Source organism: Hevea brasiliensis, chromosome 8 (genome assembly GCF_030052815.1).
Source record: "Hevea brasiliensis isolate MT/VB/25A 57/8 chromosome 8, ASM3005281v1, whole genome shotgun sequence".
NCBI classification, from domain to species: domain Eukaryota; kingdom Viridiplantae; phylum Streptophyta; class Magnoliopsida; order Malpighiales; family Euphorbiaceae; genus Hevea; species Hevea brasiliensis.
In genome coordinates this window covers 97,050,438-97,074,658 of record NC_079500.1, presented here as the reverse complement: position 1 = coordinate 97,074,658, position 24,221 = coordinate 97,050,438, and the positions used below count along the sequence as shown (strand labels likewise).

The window sequence follows — 24,221 nt, the reverse complement described above, 5'->3', positions numbered from 1 at the left end:
TAAATATTAATTTAGGATTAATTTTTCAAAAAAAAAAAGAAATTTGATATAACAGGTTTGAGATTTTTTTCTAAAATAAAACTAAAGTTAAAGTTTTTTATTTTTTCAAATTTAAGTTGAATCGATTGAAATGAAATAACCATATAATTGTGAGATAGTCAGTGCAATTTAACCTATTTTATGTTAGCTCCCTCATAAGTTTAATCACTAAACTCTCTTTTGGAGAAAATTAAAAATTAATTGAGACAAAAACAAATATTGTCCATCCAAAAGTTTATTTACTTTTAGAATTTTATTGTAACTTTTTTCGAAAATGAACTTTATCAAGTAAAATGATATAATCTATAATGTGATGAATTGATAAATAATTTTTAATTATTTATGTAAAGAAATATATATTTGAAAGCATTAATAGTAATATAATTTTAAAATTTTTCAAAATTCGTTGATTTAGTTATTTTCAGATTTAAAGTACACTTAGTAATAAATAGGACCATTTCTAATTTTTTTTTATACAAATTATTGCTTTTCTATATATATCATTCCTATGAAATAGCTTATTAATTATGAAAAACTTCACAATAATTTTCATCCTATTTAAACTATGAATCCTTCTTTTTCACAGACAATCAGATGAAACTATTAACATAATTTTCAAGACCATTGAATGAAAGTTCTTCACAGACTCCAGAGTTTTAAGGAATTTTCTCTCTAACCTTTTAGAGAAAGAGTTTTCTCTCAAATTCTGGGTTAGTCTTTAGAGTTTTTTCCCTTTTTCCTCTGTCGATGCTATGGTTTCCTCGGTCTTGACAAGCAGTGGGTTTTACCTTCCAGTATGAATTGTAAGTAGTAGGTTTCGATTATTCTGAAAGCAAATCGAGGATATTTGGTAAGGGAGTTCCTTTATTTTACTAGCCGATTTTGTGTGGTTAGTGTGCTGCTGTGTGAGTGTATTCTATTCTAGCTTACATGTTCTTGTGTAAGTGCAGCGACGAAGCCAGCACGAGGCCAAGGCAATCCAAGTTTTCCTTCACTCTTTTCTCCTTCTCACAAGATTATTAAAACTACAACTATCAAATCTAAAACTAAGTCTTCTCTCAACTCAAGTAACCATTCTTACTCAATATGTGTATTTCAGTTTGTGTTTTTTCAGTTTGGGTATTTAATTTTTCATAATGCATTTATATATTTGAGTTTGATTTTCATAAACTAATTGAGAATTTAAAGTTTTTACCTCTTTATAAATATTCAACCACTAAACACTAATCATGAGAGGATTAGACTTTAAGGAAGAGCAATTTGTGAAATTAATTCAAAGCTACCACAATTTAAATGCTGAATAAGCTTAAAGCTGCTGGAGCAGCCAACAATATGTAGCTTTTATCTTCCTTGTTTTCAAAAATGGTGGGTGAGGCTAAAATGGAACTCTAATGCTTTAGTTGCCTCAAACCCATGTGAAATAAAATCTTAGAGGGTAAATTGTATGGACTGTACTCAATTTAAGTAATTATTTTATTTTATTTTATTTATTTTTAATTTATTTAAATAAAATTTTTTATTTTAATTTTATTTCAATAAAATTCTGTTTAATTTATAAATAGTAAGTTTTCAAGTTTATTTTTTTAATTAACACTAAATTAATATTTAATCAAAATAAATTTATAAATTATTATTTCTATTTTTTTATATATATAAACTAAAATATTAATAAAATATTATTTTTAAAATTTATTATTATATTATCATGTTTCCAAATTGTTAAAAATTAAATTTTAATTAATAATAAATAACAATATAATTAATCATTTTATTAATAAATTTAGTTAAAATAAAATAATTTTATTAATAATAATTGTTAATTAATTTAATTATAAAAATAAAAAAATAAAGATAAGAGAATAAAAAAGTAATTATATTATTTTAAAGAAAAAACTTGCTTTTTCAGACTTTTTTAAAATAAAATTAAAATTAAAAGATTTTATTTTAATAAATTAAAGTTAAGTGGTTGAACACTGCGGTAGGCAATTTACCAAAATCCTACATCTCCCTTCCACCAACCACGAAGCAGCCACTGATTCCTTTCCCTGCTTTTCTTTGTCTTTTCTAAACCAAGTTTAGACGCATGTTGAATATGTAACAAAAACCAAAGGCTAAAGCTTTTTGAATCTTGCAGAAAACAGAGCATCCTCTGTTTCAGAAATATCAAAATTTTCATTCTATAATGTCCCAGAAACTCTCACTTCTCTTGTTTTTTCTCTTTCTTGTTTCGAACCCCGTTTTTTCCCAGCTAGATGAACTCTTCTCCCATGGTTTTGATCGTGCTAAGAGCAATATGAGCCTATATGATGGTGCTGAGATTGAAAATAATGGCGTACTTCGCTTAACAAACAACACTCTTCGCTTGAAAGGTCATGCTTTTTACTCCAATCCAGTCCAATTTAAGAGCTCTAGCAATGGCAAAGCTTTTTCCTTTTCGACCGCCTTTGCTTTCGCAATAGTTGCCGAGTACCCAAAGCTAGGTGGCCATGGTTTTGCTTTTACTATCTCTACTTCAAAGGAGCTCCCAGGGTCTCTTCCAAGCCAGTACCTAGGCCTGCTCAATGCAAGCGATATTGGTAATCTCTCAAATCACATTTTCGCAGTTGAATTTGATACAGTTCAAGATTTTGAGTTTGGTGATATAAATGATAACCATGTTGGTATTGATATAAATAGTCTGGTATCAAATAAATCTGTACCTGCTGCTTATTTTATTGATAATTCTACGAAGATGAATTTGACTCTCCAGAGTGGTAGTGTCATTCAAGCTTGGGTAGATTATGACTCAACCAACAATATAATAGAGGTTAGGCTTTCCCCTTCTTCCATAAAACCAAGATCTTCCATCTTGTCTTTTGAAGTAGATCTTTCTCTTTTCCTCAAAGATTATATGTATGTTGGGTTCTCTTCATCAACCGGTATCCTTGCAAGCACACACTATATTCTTGGATGGAGTTTTAGTATGAATGGAATGGCTCAGTCTTTAGCTCTATCTTCTCTTCCTTCTATTCCTGGGCCCAAAAAGAGTCACACAATATTGATTGCAACTGTCACAGTTTCAGCTGTTGTGTTTATAATCTTGGTTATTGCTATGTCTTTTTACCTCATTAGAAAGATCAAGAATGCCGATGTGATAGAGGAATGGGAGTTTGATGTTGGTCCTCATAGATTTTCTTATCAAGAACTCAAGAAAGCAACAAGGGGCTTTAGAGACAAAGAGCTTCTTGGTTTTGGTGGATCAGGCAAAGTGTATAAAGGAACTCTACCAAATTCTGACACTCAAGTTGCAGTTAAGCGAATCTCTCATGAATCTAAACAAGGAGTGAGAGAATTTGTGTCTGAGATTGCTAGTATTGGTCGTCTGCGACACAGAAATTTGGTTCAGTTGCTGGGCTGGTGTAGCCGGCAAGGTGACTTGCTACTTGTCTATGATTTCATGTCTAATGGGAGTTTAGACAAGTACTTGTTTGATGAGCCTAAAACCATTCTCAACTGGGAACAAAGGTTCAATATTAGTAAAGGTGTTGCTTCTGGCCTTCTGTATTTGCATGAAGGATGGGAACAGACTGTGATTCACAGAGACATAAAGGCAGGCAATGTGTTGTTAGATTCTGAGCTAAATGGAAGACTTGGTGACTTTGGCCTAGCCAAATTATATGAGCGGGGCACTAATCCCAGCACCACTAGGGTGGTAGGCACTTTGGGTTACTTAGCACCTGAGCTAACGAGAACAGGCAAGCCCACTACAAGCTCAGATGTGTTTGCATTTGGTGCATTATTGCTCGAAGTAGTGTGTGGAAGAAGACCTATTGAGCCTAAAGCATTGCCCGAGGAGCTCATTTTGGTGGACTGGGTGTGGGAGAAGTGGAGAAGTGGTGCAGTTCTTGATGTAGTGGATCCAAGATTGAATGGTGAGTTTAATGAGCTTGAGGCTGTTGTTGTGTTGAAGCTGGGCCTAATGTGTTCCAACAACGTTCCCGACATGAGGCCTGCGATGAGGCGGGTTGTGAGGTACATGGAGGGAGAAGTGTCATCGCCTGAGGTGGTTGCAGGCCCAGATGCATATGATGGGAAAAAGGGTGATGGTGGTAGTAGCGGTAGGGAGTTTGAGGATTTTGTACATTCATATCCATTGTCATCAAATTTTGAGAAAGTCAGTATTTGTTCATCTGGGGGTGATTATGGGGATATTGATATTGAAGCTGGTTCAACTTCACCCCTGTCACATTCTGGTAGAAATGAAGGCAGATAACCATTGTGTAGAGAACTAAATTTTCTCCCTTTTATAATTTTTTAGCATTGAGATTGGTTTTCTATATAAATATTTTGATTTCTCTTTTTTTTTTTTTTTAAAAATGCAAATTAATCGATTGATATCCCATATGTGGGCTGTAAATTTCCAAGTAGATATTGTTTTCTTTACATTCATTGTGGGAAATTTGACATCATTGATTCTGTCTTCTACAAACATTTCATGATGTGGGTGCTGTCATTGTTATTCACCAGAATACTCATATATTAATGCGACTTCATGCTTTTTGCTTCGAAATTTTTGGATGCCAGCTACTGGACTGCAGATTCAGGAAATCAACCAATAGTTGTGAGTGCGATTGAACGAGACATATTCCAATATACAAATTTCTTGAGCATCCAACTTGGTTGATTTTCGTTTCTTTTTTGTTTTTTTAATCAAAATTTAGGGGCAACCCTGCCAACCACCACAGCATCTTTATCCATTACATATAATAATCCAAGCAAGGAATGAAACACTATCCTAATTTTATTAATAGTATCATCTTTAATCCTCTTTATTAATGATGAAAATCTATTTTTCAAAACATTTACTTTAATTACATCATCATTATCATCCAGTACGTTCTCAAAGAAATGTAGTGCCATGATTTGCAGAAAGGGTTGCCTGTGAAGAACGGTGCCTTTAACATAAGCTCTAGATTGAGAAATTGGAAATTTGAGCTCATAGCTCAGTTCTGCACGGATAAAACATGAATTACCATTGCAGAAAAGGTTTTGACGGACCTATTAGAATGTTCTTGAGGTACCCTGCTAAAGTTTACTGCTCCCGGCAAGCTAATGCACCAAACTAGCCTTTAACATACAGATGATCAAGAGAACTTGACTTCTGTAATATCTGTGCACTGCAGAAAAAAGTTCTGTCCCTGGAATCTGCCAAAAATGCAGGGAGACCGCACTTTTTGCCGGGGCAGCCGCATCGCTAAATGAGGGAACAGTCCATACCCATCATTTTCTTCCATCCACGACACAACATTGTTGTAAAGTAAATTAAGTAATTTTATAGAGAAGTCCATGCAGTTCCCAAACCTCTTAGCTTGAATGGCTGATCAGATTTGATAGAGACTTCAGGTAACTATCCAAACTTTTGCAAAAGAATCAAGGAGTTCATGACATGAAACAAATTGCCTTTGATGGATAACTCATTTTTAACACGCCATTTTCTTTTCCTGTTATTACATATTAAAGATCTAGGAACTTCTAACATGAAAAATTCTTGGCAAAGATTGGGAACTTATATAGGATAAACACAGAAAATAAAGAAAAGGGTTAACAAATTTTCAACCTGGCTTTTGATCTTTTATTAGAGTAGGATTAATTTTCACATTTCGCAATGTCCAATAAGTTGCTCTACTTTCCGTGAGTTGACTCGATGCAGAATGGTTGCAGCCAACACAAAAGTATAAAGACAACATGAACAAGCAAAAAGGAAGGTGGACGGTAGAAGGCAATTGCTGGTCAATAAATCATGTTTATTATAAGTGAAGATTTTTGGTCGTCAAGTTCAAGAAAATCACTGGTTAAACTATTGGAGAAAACATGTCAAATGAGAAAGAATTCAAGAAAAACCATTAAGGGAAAGAGAGAGAGAGAGAGAGAGAGTATTTTCCTGTGCACGAGTCAGTTAAACAATGGCTGCCTCAAGTGAGGTTTTTTGATGCCACTATATGACCTCAGGAAGGTTAAGAAGTCAGAGTCCAGCCAAAAAATTGAACCACATACTTGTAATTAAAATATAAAAAAAAAATTCCTTTAATGGAAGAGTAGTGGACAAGATCGAACTAAGTCATCAAATGAATATTAATATCCCTTCTAGTGGGTTTTTTTTTTATTTTTTATTTTTTTCTTTTTTCCTTTCCACTTCATGGTCTCCAATTCGACTCCTAAAATGTCTTTTTTAAAAGCACAAGTAAAATCAGTATCAAACTTTGCTTTAGAGCCAATCACGCCATCAACTTTCAGCATTTGAATCAAACAAGAAATCATCAGCTCATCATGGCTCACGCATGATTCAATCTTCCAAAGGAAGAAAGAACAAGAAGACATTTTTAAGCAGCATGTTCTTTCCTTCCTGTCAGACATGCTTGCATATCAGTTAAACGAGCTATTCTACTAAGACTTCATTCGACTAGGTAACAATACACTGTATATCAGTTATCGTCAGGTGCGTTTGCAGGGATTCCAAAACAAGATCTTATATCTCTCAATGAAGAGCTAGAGTGTAAATAACATGTTCATCTCATTGCATATATAGCTCAGCATTCTCTAGATTCAAAATGCTTAAAAAACTTCAAAAATCTATTTGAATACATGTGAGATGAAATTTACAGGAGTATGCATAATATACAGCCTTATTTCTCTATTTATAAACTAAGTGCAATTTTTTCAAACATCAGGCCTATCTAACTAGTACTTAAATACTTCAAAAAGGTATTGAAAGAACCGCAGCCAATGGACGCTGAACAACAGTTGTTATTATCAAATCTTGTTCACCATAATCTAGTTTAGTCTTCCTAGTGATGCTGTCTACAGTTACAGGAATCCTAATCCATTTACATCTGATAATTGTCTCTAATGTTAATCATAAATCACTACTACAATGGATTATAGTGCAAAAGCAACCAGTCATCCATGTAAATACTCCAAACAAAATGTGTACTTCTAAGCTGTTCTACTGATTGTCTTCCACGTTGTTTTCCTCAGAGTCTTTCATTCTATTGAAAATATCATGATCTTCAAACCCTGCACATACTAACTTTAATCAGCATTCACCAAGAATGCTTCTTTAAGCAACACTAGCTTACCAGAAAATCAAGCTTAATATTTTTCACATCAAAGGAATCATGCATACCTACACTCAACTCTTCAACTTCATCATATGAATGTCCTAGGAACCTTGTGTTAGCAGCAGGTGGATCAAGTGCCATCCAATCTGTGTTTTCATAGTCTTCTGAGCTCATGTCTTTTTCCCTGACCCAGTCCTCCAAAGCACTAACGCTATCAAATGATATGGGATCAATGGTGTCTTGTTCTTCATTCTTACCAACCCTGCAAAAATATGATATGTTGTTTTATCTAATTCTCAAATACTATCTATAAGCATATTCAATCCCATCAGAAAACTTACATTTGTTTCAGTCGCAAATTATACTGAGCAAAGATAAGGTCACTCAGTCGTTGGCGCTCCAAACAATTTTTTGTGTCATATATTTGCTCAACAAGAATATGATTTTGCTTATACCCAATTAAACTAGAGGTTTGGCTGAGGATTCGGATAGCCAACCGCACCAAATTTGGGCAACTTCCTCCATATGTTGACCACCATTCAACTACAGCAAAAAGATAACAATGGCCAAACTATTGCTTTTGACGCCGTATAGTCATGAAAATACAATTTCAGCATCCGATATAATTTCAAGACATACAAAAAAGCTATTTGATCAAGTGCATGATGGACACCAGATTGGCCTAATAGATCACAAAGTCTCCCCCAATATATTCAAGATTTGGAATTTCTTTAGGGCTTTGCATAGTAATGATCCTGCCTAGTGGCATGCATAAGGGAAAAGCTCCGGAAAGGGTTTTTGTCATACCTAACATAGCATTATTAATCATCTTCACCAGGTAAGAGTAAGTAAATAGAAATAAAGCAAGGTTTCTGTTCCAACTAAGTGTCTTAGCTATATGCATGGGCAAAGCAAAATTTTATTTACACTCAAACTCCCACTTGGACATTTGTAGTCCTGAAAATGCAAGTATATTATCTTACAAGCAACAAGATAAATTGTAACTCAGAAGCTGAATAGAAATTCAATCGAAAGAAAGAACCTCACCAGGAAGCAGAGTGTCTCTAGCTCTAACTGCCATCTTCCTTCCAAAATCTCCAGCAGCATTCTTGTAAGAGTTTATCTCTTTGGTGATTTTATCTTGAACACTAACATCAGGAACCAGTTTTTCTATGCAATCAAACATCTGAGACAGAATCTCATTGTGGACATCTCCTTCAATACTATAAAAGAACTTGGGATTAAGGAAGAAACCAGCAGCATGAAGAGGGAGATTATTTTGTTGTTCCCACCAATGATCTATAATATTCCAGTACACCATATAATCATTCCTCTTTACAAGTTCCTTCTTAATTGCTTCTTTTGCTCGGTATATTCCTGCATAAACATACCCCATTGCAGGCCTCTTATTGCCACTAACTATTCTCAAAAGTCTCAAGAGCGGATTTGTTAGATCGGTTATCAGGACACAGTTGGACCAAAATGATTGATTACTTAATAAATCTAACATCTCTAGTCCCCCTGGTTTCTTTGCATATGGACAATCCATCCACTCCTGTGAAGTAACCATGGCCTGCAAAGTATGCTTAAGATCAACCATTCGTTTCAATGTCGCAAAGTTTGTAGCAAAACGAGTGAGACCTGGTTCTACAATATCATTGCCAGCAGTATACTTTCTCACCATATTCAATACCACACTGTAATTGTATACAAATCTTGTTATAGACCTAGCTTGTTCAATTACTGTATTTATCCATCCAATTTTTGCAAAATCTTTGAGGATCAAATCTAGACAATGAGCTGCACAAGGAGCCCAATATAAAGTAGGAAAAGAATCAGACAACCTTCTACCTGCAACAATATATTGCTCTTCCATATTAGTTATCACTTGCAAAACATGTCTAGCTCCAACTTCTAGCACCACTTGTTTAAGCAATTCATATAGGGCATCAGACGAATTTATAAAATCAGATGCATCGACAGATTTCAAAAACACCACTCCTTCAGAAGAGTAAACCAAAAAACTTAGCAGAGTTCTACCCATTAATGTGTTCCATTGATCCACCAAAACAGAACAACCAGTCCTTGCCCAAGTTGCCATGTGCTTATCAACATCAGTCTTCACTTCTTCAACTGTATTCTTCAATATCTGACCACGAAGGTCATGATACGAAGGCATCTCAACCTCTGATCCTCCCGAAGCAATAGCATCAACCATTGGCTGGAAATAAACCGAGTTCACAGCATCCAAAGGTGCCCCAATATCATATAAAAACCTTCCTATTGCCATATGAACATGATCATTCACTCTTTTACTACCTAATGCCATCCTATTATTCATAGTAACAATGGCATTTATATTTGCAGCGGAACCTTTACTTCTTCCCTTCTTTCTCCTCTCCCCACTCTTACTAATCCCTCCTTCTTCTCGACCAACTAATAAACTTGGACCAGGCTCTATCACATTTGAAAGTTCGATCAAGTCCATACCGTTATTAACTTCAATCTGATCATTACCAAAAACCTCTATCTCATTACCAACTTGGTTCAAATTCGAAATCTCCTCTGCAATCTTTTGCTTCTTTCTCTTTTTAACTACAACTCCATCCAAACTCTGTTGCATCATAAGCCTAACATCAGGAGGAACTCGTAAACAAGTAGATGCATTACCCTTTTGACCGGCTAAATGCTCCTTAATCCTATGAATCCCTCCCCCCTTAAAAAACTTGTTACAATACACACACTTGAGCTGCACTCTTTCCCCATTCTTGAACATTTGGCAATGCTTCCATGCCGGGTCATGTTTTTGTGATGTTATCGGGACTGGTTCCAAATTAGAATCCATCCAAAGCAAACCTCAATCCAAAGACTCTAACCAAAATAATCACTGAAACTTTATCCTGGCTATAAGGATCAAGAATTTATAACAAGAACAACTTTCCCTTTTGTTTTCCTTAATCCAAAGATTCTAACATCAAAACATAAAGAATTAAATACATGTAACAAAGAAAGAAAAACAGAGAAAGGGTAACAGAAGACAGAACTTACTTGTCCTTGCTTTTGCGTGTTCTTGGTAAGAGAATCGCTAGTGGAACCGAGTTGAGGAGGTTGATCTGGATTGTAAACCGAACGATATCTTGACCGGACCGACCGGTTAGGGCTTCAGGGAATAGCCGGTTTGGTTTTAACCATAATTAGTTCGGCGTTTACCGGGTCATCCGGTTAAGTGATGAAGTGGACCGGCTCTAGTAAAGGGGTAATAAATAAAACCGGAACTCCCGGTTGTCTCGCGAGAGAACCGGAAGACGGTTGAATTAAATGAGAAGACAAGCTGGACCAGCAGGTGAACGGCGATTCATTTTGAACCGGCCAGTAATTCTGGGTTCATTACAGGTATCTGGTTTTCCTTCTTTGAGCTTATAGATTCTGTCGCATGGAGCGTTTCGAAAGTTCATATTTTCTTTTGTTTTCTTTCACTTTCCCAACAACCAAAAAGAACCTTTTTTTTTTCCTTTTATTGGAGAATTCTAGCTTCAATGTCTATCTCAAGATCAAATTGCAATATTGTTGAGAAATTGTACAATATTGAAAAATAAGAGCTTAAAGGGGTAAAATAAATTTAAATTAATTAATAATATAAACTGCACGTCGTTTAATGTGGCCAAATGTGGTGTAATATAACATCAAAAAATGAGAATTTTAATTAGATGAACTGTCATTTTGATGCGTATACCATAAAAATGTATTAAAGGTTTTGTCATAAAAAAATATATAATAAAATTGTGTTTTCATGTGTACAATTTTATATGAAATGATAAGTAAATAAAATTTAAATATAAAAAATTATATGATAAAACTGTGATTTCGTATAGACAACCTTATATGGAATGACAAGTAAATAAAATTTAATTATATAAATAAGAGCGATAATCTGCGCAATTCTTTGAAAAGCAATTCATCTATCACCATATCCTATTATTATAGTCAGAAAAATCATTAAGAAAATTAACAAAGTTCATTTTGGCCTGCATGTTTCTTCAATCTAAGGGATGCAATTCAATGGCAAGATCCTTGTAACGTAATGCATACCCATTTTCCAATGCAGGGGGAGTGCCTTTTGGCCCTTTTCCATGAATTAGCAAATGATTCCAATTGTTTAACTTTAAAACAAGAGATATAGAAGAAAAGAGTGGAAAAAGGTGGCCAATCTCGCCATTAGCACAGGCTTTACAGCTTAGCAAACCGTTTTTGCACAAGCGGTTGTTTAAAGCGAAAAAACCTTTTCTTGGTGGCAGAAAATGAGGAGACCTCTCCCATCTCCTACACACAGTTGTGCAAGAAACCAACAGATTCAATCTCCCAAATTCAAAACAGATGCGAACTTCCTCTTATCTCCTCTTCTCCTTCTTCTTCTTCTTCCTTCTTTTCATCTCCTCCTCCTCTGCAGGTTCATCAAATCTAAATGACCCCTATTTTATTTCTTACTATATGCTCAGTAAAGACGTCGCATATTAATGCCTTTTCCATGTTTTCTTGCAGATGGAACTGAACTCATTATAGTAAATAACTGCAAGGAAAGCGTATGGCCTGGAATACTTGGCACTGCAGGCCATGAAACTCCTAGAGAAGGTGGTTTCCAACTCTCAAGTGGCGAACAAACAGTCCTCCAAGTCCCTGAGCAATGGTCAGGCAGAATCTGGCCAAGACAAGGCTGCTGTTTCGATGAGAACACTGGCAAAGGTTCTTGCCAGACTGGAGACTGTGCAGGCCTTTTACAATGTGGAGGCATTGGTGGTGTTCCTCCAGCATCTATAGTGGAAATGACACTTGGGACTTCAAATTCTGACTTGCATTACTATGATGTGAGTTTGGTTGATGGGTTTAATATCCCAGTTTCCATGGTGCCTATAGGCGGTGGTGAAGGGTGTGGAGTCGCTTCCTGCGAGGCTGATTTGAATGTCTGTTGCCCTGAAGCATTGGTTGTGAAGAGACAAGGGAAGGTGGTGGGTTGCAAAAGTGCATGTTTGGCTGCCAAGACTGATAGGTATTGCTGTACTGGGGACTATGCAGATCCTAAAAGTTGCAAGCCTACTATTTTTGCTCATCTTTTTAAGGCCATTTGCCCTGGGGCTTACAGTTTTGCCTATGATGATGCTTCAGGGCTTAAGACTTGCAAGGCTCCTCGCTATGTCATTACCTTCTGCCCTCCTAATGACAATTGATGGCGATTTAAGCACATTATGAGTGTAGTAGGAAAGAAGCATTAACAATGTACCTTTGGTCCCTCATTATTTCTGCTATTAATTTCTACTGGTTGGTAATCTGAATTTTGCTTGGTAACTCTTGTTATTTTCATCAAGCTTTTTTCTTACTCTTCAACAATTATTCCAAAACTCATAAACTAAAGAGTGTTTTTACCTTCACATACCAATGAACTTGCATACTTCTCACATTGAAAAAAAAAAAAAAAAAAGAAAAACAAGCACAGCCATGCTTCATCTAGAACAAAAACCTGAACATTTAGACATGCTTTTGAATTGGGCCCCTCTTGGTAGGAGATGGTAAAGCAAAGAACACACCCAACGCAGAGAAACCAAAAAAACCAAACAATAAGTTGCAGATTGGAGTTGAAGAGGGAAAAAAAATAAAGCAGATGAGATATTTTCAGTAGGATAGCAAAAACAAGAATTGAACAAACAAACTAGAAAACTTTTTCTTCTTTCTCATCTTCACTTTCAACAGAAACATTTACAATAAGAACTCTACTCTGTTCGGCTCTCACTTCTTCCAATCACAACGACTCCCTTTTATAGGGAAAGAATGCATTTTGCTAATTAACAACCACCCCTAATAAAATGATAAAGTTTTTACAATTTTTTACATGAGAAGCCACTCCTTTGTACTTAAAAAGATTACATCGGCCTGGTACTACATAACCCCTGCAACTCCAACAAGCGCTTCTATTCCCTTTTGGAATAGTGATTTGCTTGCCTACAGTTACCTTGTGTTTAGATCAAAATTTTAAATTCAACTGTGAAATTTGAACCAAAAGGGCCCTCAAAACAATTATACAATTTTTTTTTTTTTTTTTGTAAAAATTTATCCCCATTAATCTCAAATCCTGCCTTCACCATGCATATAATACATTCTCCACCACACCATAACGGCCATGATAACGTGGGGAAAAGTTCTTTAAATAAAGGAGAACAAACGATCCATACATGAGAAAAATTCCAGACTCCTAAACACAGGCCATCTCTACCTGGTAATATTTTGTACAGTCACGATCACAAATCCACTACTTCCTCCCTTTTTACACCCTTAAAACTTGTACAGTAAATTTTATCTCCTCTTGCGAGGGCATCAGTATGTTTCACCATCTGAGCCTCGGCTAGCCTGATCTAGGTATATCTTCAAACAATGTACAGTTTTAAGTACAACTGACAATTTTATTTTCGTTAAGCTCCCATCTATCCAAATAAATAGACAGAGCCATTACTAGATATGAAAAGAAAGAAGAAAGCTAGAGGCGCTCATACTATCCTCAGTTAGCTGTACAACTTCTCCTATGCCATCTAAGCAGCAGGATTCAGGGTAAGGACACTAATCCTCCTCTCTGCAAAAAAATGGAGAGCACTTGTTAAGAGTTATTTCTGCACTAGTGATACAACTTAATTTGTAACATTAGCATTCCGTACCTCAGCCCATCAAAAGTTAATTCTAACATTGAGAAGGAAAGAGCTTAATGCAAGAAATCAAAGATCTTTTGCAAATAATCTGTGCGTAGTTTTCTTCAAAAATGCAGAATCATCAGAAAGCTTTCTAATGCCTACTTGGTTGATGATAAAACTGTATCAGGATTCAGGCAGCTGGGGAACAATACATATGTGGGAAAGCTCATTTTTTGACTCAAAATTCAGAACATTTTTGCACACTTGTTTTGCTCAAGAGTTGAAAACAAAACCGCTTTAACAATTTTTTTCCCTATTATATGCATAGTGAACTTTAACTAATAATAATAATAATAATAATAATAATAATAATATAAATAAAAGCATCATGTCTAATGTCATTCTCATTGACATTGGCTCACTGAACACAATAAAATGCTCATCCAGGAACGTTAAATGATCAGCAGGCAGCCCTAAATCAACTGTTAAACAATGACTGCATGAAAGAACAATGTGAAGAAAAAATAATGTATCAAAAGTTTGCAGCTGATTCTCTTCTTGAGTTAAAAAAAAAAAATGGAAAATCAGACCAAATTATGATAAAGCAGGAAAATGCGTAGGATTACCTCCAGCTGCAACAAGTTTCTCTACACGCGCAACTATATGCTTCCCGTAAGTATACTTCTTCAGAGCATTTAAGTGAACCTTTATTCGATTAAGGATTAGTTCAAGTTGCTGGTCATCACAAGTTTCCAGCACTTTCTGTACAACGTAATTAGCGAACTGATCTTTCATCATGACCTGCATGCAATAAGAAACAGAACTAAACTAAGACCCAATTCTCAAAGACAACATTGAAATCAGATAAGCACTAAATCAAAAAAGAATAGCAAATTATGCAAGCTCAACAAAAGAGTTCACCAAAATGAGAGCCCACTTCAAAAGGACTTTTATATGAAAACCTAGCCATTTGCTGATTAAAAAATAATAAAAGTATAAAGGAAAAGTAAAAGTTAAGCAACATAATCCTTAACAGGGCCTTAAGCCAAGGAACCAATGGGTGTCTAAGCATGTCACCGCACTAAAAGTGGTAAAGAAGTCACCATTAAAACAATGATTTATAGTACAGATTCAATCCTTAAGGATGAATTCCAAAAGACATCTCAACAAAACAAGTTTAACATCAATGAATCATTAGACTAACAATTTTGTAAATCCAAGGACTGAATTCCAACATGATTGATTACATATTCTAACAACTAAAGGGGTGTAGATCTGTGTTAAAGCCAGACATGTTGCTAAAAGATTGTCCAATAACCTGTTTCCACTGCTCAAATCTTTGACATCCAACATAGTAATGTAAATGGAGAACAACGCATTAACTTCTGGACAATTGCCAGGTACCCTGGGGACATTTGGCAAGCTAAGATTACAGATGAGACTAAAGGAAGAAGACAGATCAACCGCATCAGACAGGGCATGATAAAATCCCAAATGTGAAAATATTCTGACAGGTCACATAATTGACAATGCATTTTGAAGAAAAATACAAGAAATTACACTGTTTCCAATTGTAATGCCTTCCACCTCCTAACTCGGAGTAATAATAGTCTAACTGGGCAAAAACCAATTGCATAACAAACTAATATACCAATCTGACACAAAAGAGCTGAGAGCTGTCAATCTAGAAAACCTATTTTTGTTGGTATTTTTAGATGTGTGGGTGTGTGGGGTGGGGGAAGATTAGAGAATGGATACAGATATTCTGAAGAACTCCCAGATCAGCAAATGTATCATTCAGTTTCCACCATGATGTGAAAATAAATTAAAGATAAGAACATATATAAGCAAGAAGCTTCAATAATTATCTGCTTATTAGTCATTCATAAACCTGAAGAGGCTCATTTTCATCAGTGGTACCAAGCATCTCATTCACCAGGGCCTGGCATTCTGCAGGAGTACCAAACGTTAAACACTTCTCTATAACATTGGAGGCAAACTTCTGCTGGCTCATTTGAACTATCTGCCCAGTTAATTTCTTTATTATTGCTGAACGTTCGTGAGGTTTCCCATGCTCTAGCACATGCTGTAATATTATATGCAATAAATTAGAACATGTTAGTTTAAAAGTAGAAAAATAGACTAAGTACATAGAATTTGCATGTGTCTCTATCTCTGTGTGTGTGTGTGTGTGTGTGTGTGAGAGAGAGAGAGAGAGAGAGAGAGAGTTGTCATGTGAAATAAACAAACATTACACATAATTATAGAGTTGTTACTGTTAATGTGAAATGTAATTATAGAGTTGCTGTTTTCATTGTTGATGCTAAATAAATCAAGCTATATAAATTATAGAATATGTGCTTTAATTAGAGACACATGGTCAAGTATTTTAAAGCAAGGATAGCTCATTTCACCTAGCATAGTTTATAATTCTGCCACACATTTGCACAATAAGTAGCATAATCAGTTTTCTCACCAACCAACCCATGGAAATAATGGTTGCCGACTAAAATCAGAAACAAGAAAGTGCCATCCTTCATTGCTATGTTGTTAATTCTTTATGCCCATTTGATAGATCTAACAAGATACCTCCCACAAATTTAATATGTTTTCTTATTAACTGAATAACATTGGACCTTGGTTCCATAATGCTAGATATATCAAACATAGTACAATACCATTGAGTTTACCCAACATCAATCATAAAATTATGGTCAAATAATGAACGTGATTCAGTGATACTTAAACCTAGGAGCTGTAGCTTTCTCAACCTTTTTATATATGCAGCTATTGTATGCCAAACACATACAGATTATAAAAAAATTATCTTAAACATATTGTATTGTCAATAATCAGTATCCTATATCATTTCCATGCTTACTAGAAAATATGCATATATGTCAAAAGCATCAATCATTTGTGTAACAAACCTGTACAACATAATTTCCATACTGGTCTTGTGCCAACATGCAAACAGATTGCAAAATCTCATGCATCATTATATGCTGGGTTTTTGTATTATGGCAGTGCTCCAGGACTCTCTGTCAGAATTCGCAACAAATTGGAATCAATAACTGTTGGCACTTTACAACAGGATTTTTTTTTTTTTACTACACAAACATGCAAAATACAGAAACATATACGTATATGCGTAGATGTAAATGCTTATGTATGCACATGTATATGTACATAGGAAAACAGAGTATACAAACCTGTATGACTCGACAACCATATGGATGAGTGGACAGTGTCACGACTTGATCATAAAATGTTGAAACAATAAACTGTATAGCATCTTCAGGTACACATTCAATACACTTCTGGATGACATGGTTCCCATTCTGATCTCGTACACACCGCATAATATGACCGTCAAGCTCTGTCACCATTTTTGTCTGCTGGTCCAGCTCAACCACTTCTATAGCCTGGTTATCAAGAACAAAGCGTTTTAAATACAAAATCTTAGGATTTAATTTGAAATCAAATATATCATTCTACATTTAAAAAATGCCAAACACTTTCAGAACCAAATCAAGAACTTGGGCAGGGGCGAAACTAGAAATTTACCCCCTTTTTTCTTTTTCTTTTTTTTTTTTTTTTGGGGGGGGGGGGGGGGGGGGGGGGGGTAAATATTAATAAGAAACTAAATGAAATCTTGATAAAATAAATAGGGAACAAAATAAAATATAAAATAATAAGATATCAAAATTAAATAATGTAAAAAAAATATGAATGGAATTTACACAAAGGTAAAAATATTGGAGGAACAAACATTAATTTTTTAAAAATTATAGGGAAAATTTTAAGGGGGACAAACAGTAATTTTTTTTAATAAAAAAATACATTAAAATTATGTTCATGTTTTAAATTTTAAAATTTTGCCCCAAACAAAAAAACCCTAGTAGTTAACCCTGAACATGAGGGACTTCCCATCCCAACTCAAGTGTAACAAAAGATCAGATGTCTATGCATTGAACTCAAAATTAACAATATCCAAAATTTGAGGAATGCAACAGAAACCCATAATTTTGGCTGGTTGAAGCAATTTGACTCAATTCAATTACTCAAACGCTGTGCAGTGGGGATAAATTCCTGAATCCTGCATGCCAATCTGGAACTTTTATAATGTCATGCCTGACTAGGCCCCAAGATACTAGCGGAAATCAATTGGTAGCAACTCCAACATTAGCTATTAAGACAGAACCATATAAGTAAACAGCACTATTGTATAATTGAGAAAAACACTATCATAATGTAAGTATCACATGGAGAGTCACTGAGTACACATACCTTTTGGATCACTCGACAACCATACATTTGAAGGCTAAGTGTCAGGACATGCCCAGTTAGTTGGTCAGCCAGTTCTCTTATTTGGGATGCAGATCCATGCTCAAAAAACTGAAGATAAAATTTTTTTCCATGCATAAGTCGAGTCTTTTTTTTTGTGTAACCATGTGTGATTGTAGATAGCAGCACATGATTTAACATACAAAAACATGCTACTACTGTATGCCCAACAAAATAGTCACAGGAAAATTAAGTTTTGAAATGAGAAATACCTTTTGAATCACATAATTACCGAAAACATCTGTCATTAATGAAAGAGCTTGCGGCATAATTTCATTGAAAACCATGTTTTTCTCTTCTGTTGTAGCAGTTTCAAGTTTCTGTTGAATGAATCGACTTCCGTACTGATCGGCACTGTTTAATAAAGGTATTGTACAATAAAATTAAATTTCTTGAAGCTCAAAGTGAAAGGACAAAAGTTTGACCAGGTGGTATGTACCTGAACTCAACAACATGACCTGTAATTTCCGAGAGCTCAAAACATTTAGTTTTACTGCTTTTGAACTCATCTAGCAATGAGGAAGGAAAACTTTCATCCAGGTTACCACCAGATTCTGAGTGCCAAGATCCCATAACACCCCCTGACAGATTCCTCATTCCAGTAGTAAAACGCATGTTTCGTTCACTGTGCCTAACAGGACTGCCAGATCCAATAGGAGAATTTGGAAGAAGGGGACCCCCTATTGGGCTCCCAGAATAGGACATGCCAAGACCAAATGCTGGATTACCATAGTAATTCTGATTCAAGCTGCCAGATTTACCAAGATAGGGAACACCGTACGGTGATTTTTGAGGTGAAAGCAATGTTCCTAAGTAAGCTTTTTGGAGCAGATCCAGGTATGAATTACCAAGGTACTCCCTGTCTATACAAGGTTCATTAAGTGCCCCAAGCTGTGCAGCAGCATACTCATTTGATCTCAGGTACTGAAGATATAATGGATCCATTAAGGGCATCTGCAGAGCATTACCTGCGCTCCGATTTCCAACTCTACTAAGATTCTGTAATTCTGCTGTTGTAGCCATAAAGTTTGGCCCTAAAGCGCTCAGCGCTCTAGAATCCAATCCAGTTCCTCCCACTGCAGATGCAGCAGCAACATTTTCAAATAAAGGTAGCAAGCTCCCACTGCCAAGGTGGCTTCCCATCATGGATGGTGATGAAGGATTCACAGAATACCCACTCAAGCCATAGCTTGAAAATGGAGAATTCATGTTATCGGCGCTCTGGAGGTCAGAAGGAGAGCCTCCTCGGCCATTGAAAGCTGGTGTTGAAGGGCCTTTTAAGGAGTTAGCATATGAATTAGACTTATTCAAAAAAGACTGTTGCTTTACATGGTTCTGGTCGCCATGCAAATTGTAGAGATCATGGTGATCATCAATGTTATGTTCGCTTTGTGACCGTGAGTGATTCTCTACATCAACAGGTGATAGATTCAACCCAGACAAAGCAGCCACGAACTCAGCAGACTCATCCAAGCTTGATGAGACACCTTTAAATGAGTTTGGCCCACTCACTTCTCTTTTATCCATAGAATTGACCCTACCCCCTCCAATGGGTGGAATGCGAGGACTAGGAGCTCTAGCTACAAGTTGAGGATCAGGTGTAGAGCTTCGTGACAAGGAAGCACCTAAAGCAGAAGCATAGCTATGATGAGCTGTTGCACCAACATTTGGGACCACAGGAATCCCCTGTTTATTTGAAACAGATCGCAAAGCTTCAGCAGATGCTAAATCATGAAGCTGAGCAAATTGGGATTCAGAAGTTTCTACATTATCATCATATGCATTGCGACTAGCTGGACGTGAGGGATGCCTTGAGATGGGATATGCATGATCCATATCATCCTGCATCATAAAAACAAACACCATTAAGTGAACAACAAAGCCACGAGAAAGTAAAAGACAAAGAAATTACAGAAAAATTCTGACATTAAATATCGAGAATAAGAAGAATGCAATGTATATGCTGCACACACCCCCCAAAAACCTGCATATGTATATTAATGCATTAATTCATGCAAAGAAACATGAACAAAATTTGTAGAAAGGTAAAATAAAAAGTATTGAACCTCTCTCAACTAGATCCAGGTACTTTTAGGAAATCCAAGGGACAGTAACTATTTATAACAGTTTATAGCAAACAAAAGGATAAAAGAACAGGCCTTCACTTTCTAATCACCGTCAAACTAGATTAAGATATGTTTCCACTCAAAACATCCTAAAAATTCATGCAGAATTGCAGACAGCAATACAAGGTTACTAATCACCAAGATACACATCAGTGCAGTGCCAACAAAAAAAGTATCAATAACAACAAAAAATAATTTGTTAGAAAATAACAACCACCATATAAACAATTATAGATGGGATGTAAAGGGCAAAAGGAACAAGGCAAAGAACAACATAACTGAGAAGAGCTATATCTGCCAAAATCAAGCAATTAACAGAAATTCAAAAACCAAAAACAGTAGATAAATTAACTTGCATTAACAGATCAAGATTGGCAACCAACTCTCAGAAAATGACAAAAAAAAAAAGGAGCAATAATCAGAACTTCCCAAACATGAAGAACAATATATCATTAACCCTCCACACAGCATACAAGCTACATGCCTAAACAAGTACACAGATTACTCCAGGAAACAAACATAGAATTTACATATCAAGCAATGACTATTGACACACTAAAAATCATAGAAGCCACAAGCTCTAACTATCGCTAAAATATTTTGACTAGCTCCAATGCATCGACTATAGCTCTACATACTACAGCTAACAAAAGATCATCATTATTTCAATACCAATAGTAATTATTAAAAAAAAATTCCAAAACAGCTTACGACTAACATAATCCATAGAAAAAAGAAGCATAGTAAATTGCACCCAATGCTTCAAATGACCACACTTCCCATTATCGGATAAAGTATAAGACGCTATTTCAATAAATATGGCATCGAAAATCTAAGAAGCAGCAACTGATTTGGATATATATATATATATATATATATATATATATATATATATATATATATATATATATAAAACGAACAACAGCAACAACAACACAAGACACAAATATTTGAAGTTTCACCTGAATGATTTCTGCAATGCTCTTTTGCCTGCTTCCTAGGCCCAAACCCGGCAACCCAATCAGTCCATCTCCTCCCCACTCCACTCCTCCACCAGTCCCATTCCCATTCTCCTCCGTCTTTTCTCCAAAACCTGGCTGCACTGCGAAAAGAGACCTGTTCCCTTCATTATCGCCACCTCTACTTCCCTTCCTTCCATCCCCAACCACAGAATTAACCCCACCGCCATGTAATCTCTGAGTATACCTCCAATCCTCCTTTGATAACAAAGGAGGCGGCAGTCTTGGATTCAAGTTCACGTTAGAGTAGTAATAATTAACATACGCTGGATCAGACCTTATCTCCTCCTCGCTCAAGAACCCGCCTTTGTTGCTCTTCTTGATACCAGGTAACGCAGTAGCATCAAACAAGCCCCCAATCGAGCTTAAAGACCCTTCTACAGTAGGCGGGGCAGACCCGCTCCGATAAATATTGAGCTCCTTCTCTCTGTCACTCGCTGCCTCTTGTTGTAGCCTTTGCTCTCTAATCAGTTTGCCCAAATCTTCATTTTTGAGCATTGATCGCATCGATATATCAGGCAAAATCTTTGAATACGTGTCTGTGATCATTAGATATGTGCGTAAAGATTGAAACTTCTAACTAAATTTAAGCTAAATATGGCTAAAATTGAACTGGGGCTTGTTTTTTAGGTTCAAATAAGTTGTTTTTGCCGATCAAAACCAACAACCCCTCGAACCCAAAAAAAAAAAGAATTAAAGAAAAATGAAAAGTCCTTGATTGTGTGTTAAGGTGTTGATATTGTGCTAAAGAGTGTACATTTGGTAATAAATACAGAGATCAGATTGACAGTGAAGAGCGTTGCAGATGATCAAATAAGGGTGGCTTTAGCCATGCTGTTAGAGAGAGACGGAGACAAGAACAAAGACACAGAAAGGGAGGGGAGAGTGAACTGATGAAAGAGATGAATGATAAGCACGAGAGATGGCCTGATCTTGACCGTTGGATTGATGAAGTGACGGCAGGGATTGATTCTATGAGGATTTGTTCTTACAAGAGGCCTTTAGGGTTTTATTTCTTGTAATTTAATTCCAAGTAAGCCGAAGTTTTGAGTTGAGTCTCAACTCAAGCTAATTATAAAAAATAAAAATAAAAATAAAAACTTTTCTTTTAAGTTTAGAAATTTTTCATAAAATGTAAAAAGGAGTCGCATATTATAATTTTTTAAAAAATGTCTATTTTTTCACAATTTTCAATTAATTTTATTATATAATATGATATTATCTTATTAATCACAATTTTTTTATCAGATATAAAAAATATATATAAATTAATAATAAAAATAAATTATTATTAAAATTATAATAATTTTAATAGTCCTTATTTTCATATATCTTAAATATTAAATATTATTTTATAAATTACATAATATGTAAATGATTAGAAACTTGTTGCTATCATTTCTCTTTATGATTATTTGTATTATTTTTTATTTAATTTTTTATATTTAAATTAAAGTTTAATATCATAAAAGTTTATTTACTATCAAATTTATAAATTATATTTACATATTATTCTGCATCAAAAAAATCATATCATATAGATATTTATATATAAATAAATAACTATATATATATATCACAAATAATAAAATGAAAATATTTATTCCATAATTATTAAAGTGCCAAACACATTAACATTTTTAGGTTTTTAACTTTTAATTAATATGGCAGAGCAAATGCATGTTTTTCTTCCTAGGCTTGGTAATAATTCTAAAAAAAAAAATGGTAATAACTAACACATTTATTTTCTGCCTCATATATTGATATTAGTTGTTTTTATTTCTTAATTATTTTGTTTAATAAAATTTTTATTTAATCTAATAATTTTATATGCATTTCAATAAATTTAAATTTTAACAACATATTTTACGTGCAGTAAACAAATTAAAATTTACTTCTAATTCTTATTAATAGCAATAAATAGTGGATAAATTGTTTTATTCTTTGATTATTGTATTATTAAATTTTATAATTTTTATTAATGACATATAATAAATATTTTTTTTTGTTAATAGATAGACACACACGATTCAGTGATGAAAATTGACGCTTATTAAAACCATAATAATTTTAATAAAGTCTTTGTTTTTATATAAGCTATACACACACTATCCACAATTGATATGAAATCCTGAAGAATCATTCTTTAAGCATGTCCGACTCACTCGTGAAAATAAAATTGTTAATGTTACCACGTTGGAGCAACTACAAATTATATGTTATGGCAAAATTCAAATGATATATTTTTAGCAATTTACCTTGTATAACAAAAAAATGAAAAAAACTTAGATTATGTATATGATCTATTATTTTTAAATAAAGCTTTTAATAGGTTATTTTAATTTATTAATTTTTATATTTTCATCATGCATGTTAGCTTTTCATTTAAACCTTAAAATTTGAAGGCTTTAATTTTATTTAAGAGTATTTCTAATGATAAATTTTCTTCAAATTTTAATTCAATGTCACTGAAAGTTACATGTGATTATAAATAAAGCCTTTTAAAATAATGTGTATGATTAAAATAGCATACACATAATGTATTATTGTTAAAATTGCTATTTAGAAAAATACTTTTATAAATAAATTAATTAGAAGTATCAAAATTAATTTAAAAATAATTTTAATATATTATAGTTATAAGAATCATAAAATAATAAAATAAACTTTTTTCTTGACATTTTTTTACAATATTTAAAATGAAGATTTTTTAAATTTTTTCTTTTTTTCTAAAACCTCAATGACAAACAAAGCTTAATTAAGCTCATTGGAGAAAATAAACAAGAATGGAGGCCAAACATGATTGATATGCAAGTTTAATTATTTCATCTCATGATAAATATGACATTGCAATATACCACTAGTACTTAATTAGAAATTTTTTATATATAATAATATTATATTAAGATTATTCTCTTTAAA

The 24,221-nt window shown here is 34.4% G+C and overlaps 4 protein-coding genes across 6 annotated transcripts; 2 read left to right on the top strand and 2 right to left on the bottom strand.

Moving 5' to 3' along the window:
* Positions 1–2,032: 2,032 nt before the first annotated feature.
* LOC110646771 (L-type lectin-domain containing receptor kinase S.4-like) lies at positions 2,033–4,386 on the top strand. Its single transcript, XM_058151766.1, has one exon. The coding sequence runs from the start codon at positions 2,222–2,224 to the stop codon at positions 4,289–4,291; it is 2,070 nt and encodes a 689-aa protein (XP_058007749.1). The 5' UTR covers positions 2,033–2,221; the 3' UTR covers positions 4,292–4,386.
* A 2,418-nt stretch (positions 4,387–6,804) lies between these two features.
* Positions 6,805–10,545, bottom strand: LOC110646780 (uncharacterized). Of its 3 annotated transcripts, XM_021800324.2 has the most exons (5): positions 10,185–10,309; positions 8,184–10,104; positions 7,478–7,679; positions 7,202–7,398; positions 6,805–7,092 (listed from the first exon to the last, which is right to left on the bottom strand). In XM_021800324.2, the coding sequence occupies exons 2-5, from the start codon at positions 9,979–9,981 to the stop codon at positions 7,022–7,024; spliced, it is 2,268 nt and encodes a 755-aa protein (XP_021656016.2). In that variant the 5' UTR covers positions 9,982–10,104; positions 10,185–10,309; the 3' UTR covers positions 6,805–7,021. The 3 variants fall into 3 exon arrangements, 2 of the variants coding, with proteins under 2 accessions (XP_021656016.2, XP_058007748.1); XM_058151765.1 differs by having other exon boundaries at positions 8,184–10,338; XR_002493217.2 differs by lacking the exon at positions 7,478–7,679 and having other exon boundaries at positions 8,184–10,545.
* Positions 10,546–11,108: 563 nt separating this feature from the next.
* Positions 11,109–12,463, top strand: LOC110646776 (thaumatin-like protein). The gene is made up of 2 exons (XM_021800321.2): positions 11,109–11,583; positions 11,676–12,463. The coding sequence occupies exons 1-2, from the start codon at positions 11,511–11,513 to the stop codon at positions 12,356–12,358; spliced, it is 756 nt and encodes a 251-aa protein (XP_021656013.2). The 5' UTR covers positions 11,109–11,510; the 3' UTR covers positions 12,359–12,463.
* An 846-nt stretch (positions 12,464–13,309) lies between these two features.
* LOC110646783 (pumilio homolog 1) lies at positions 13,310–22,312 on the bottom strand. Its single transcript, XM_021800327.2, has 9 exons — positions 21,243–22,312; positions 18,594–19,996; positions 18,367–18,508; positions 18,098–18,205; positions 17,020–17,232; positions 16,738–16,848; positions 15,699–15,893; positions 14,434–14,608; positions 13,310–13,752 (listed from the first exon to the last, which is right to left on the bottom strand). Exons 1-9 carry the CDS (start codon positions 21,846–21,848, stop codon positions 13,712–13,714), a joined length of 2,994 nt encoding a protein of 997 aa, XP_021656019.1. The 5' UTR covers positions 21,849–22,312; the 3' UTR covers positions 13,310–13,711.
* Positions 22,313–24,221: the final 1,909 nt, after the last annotated feature.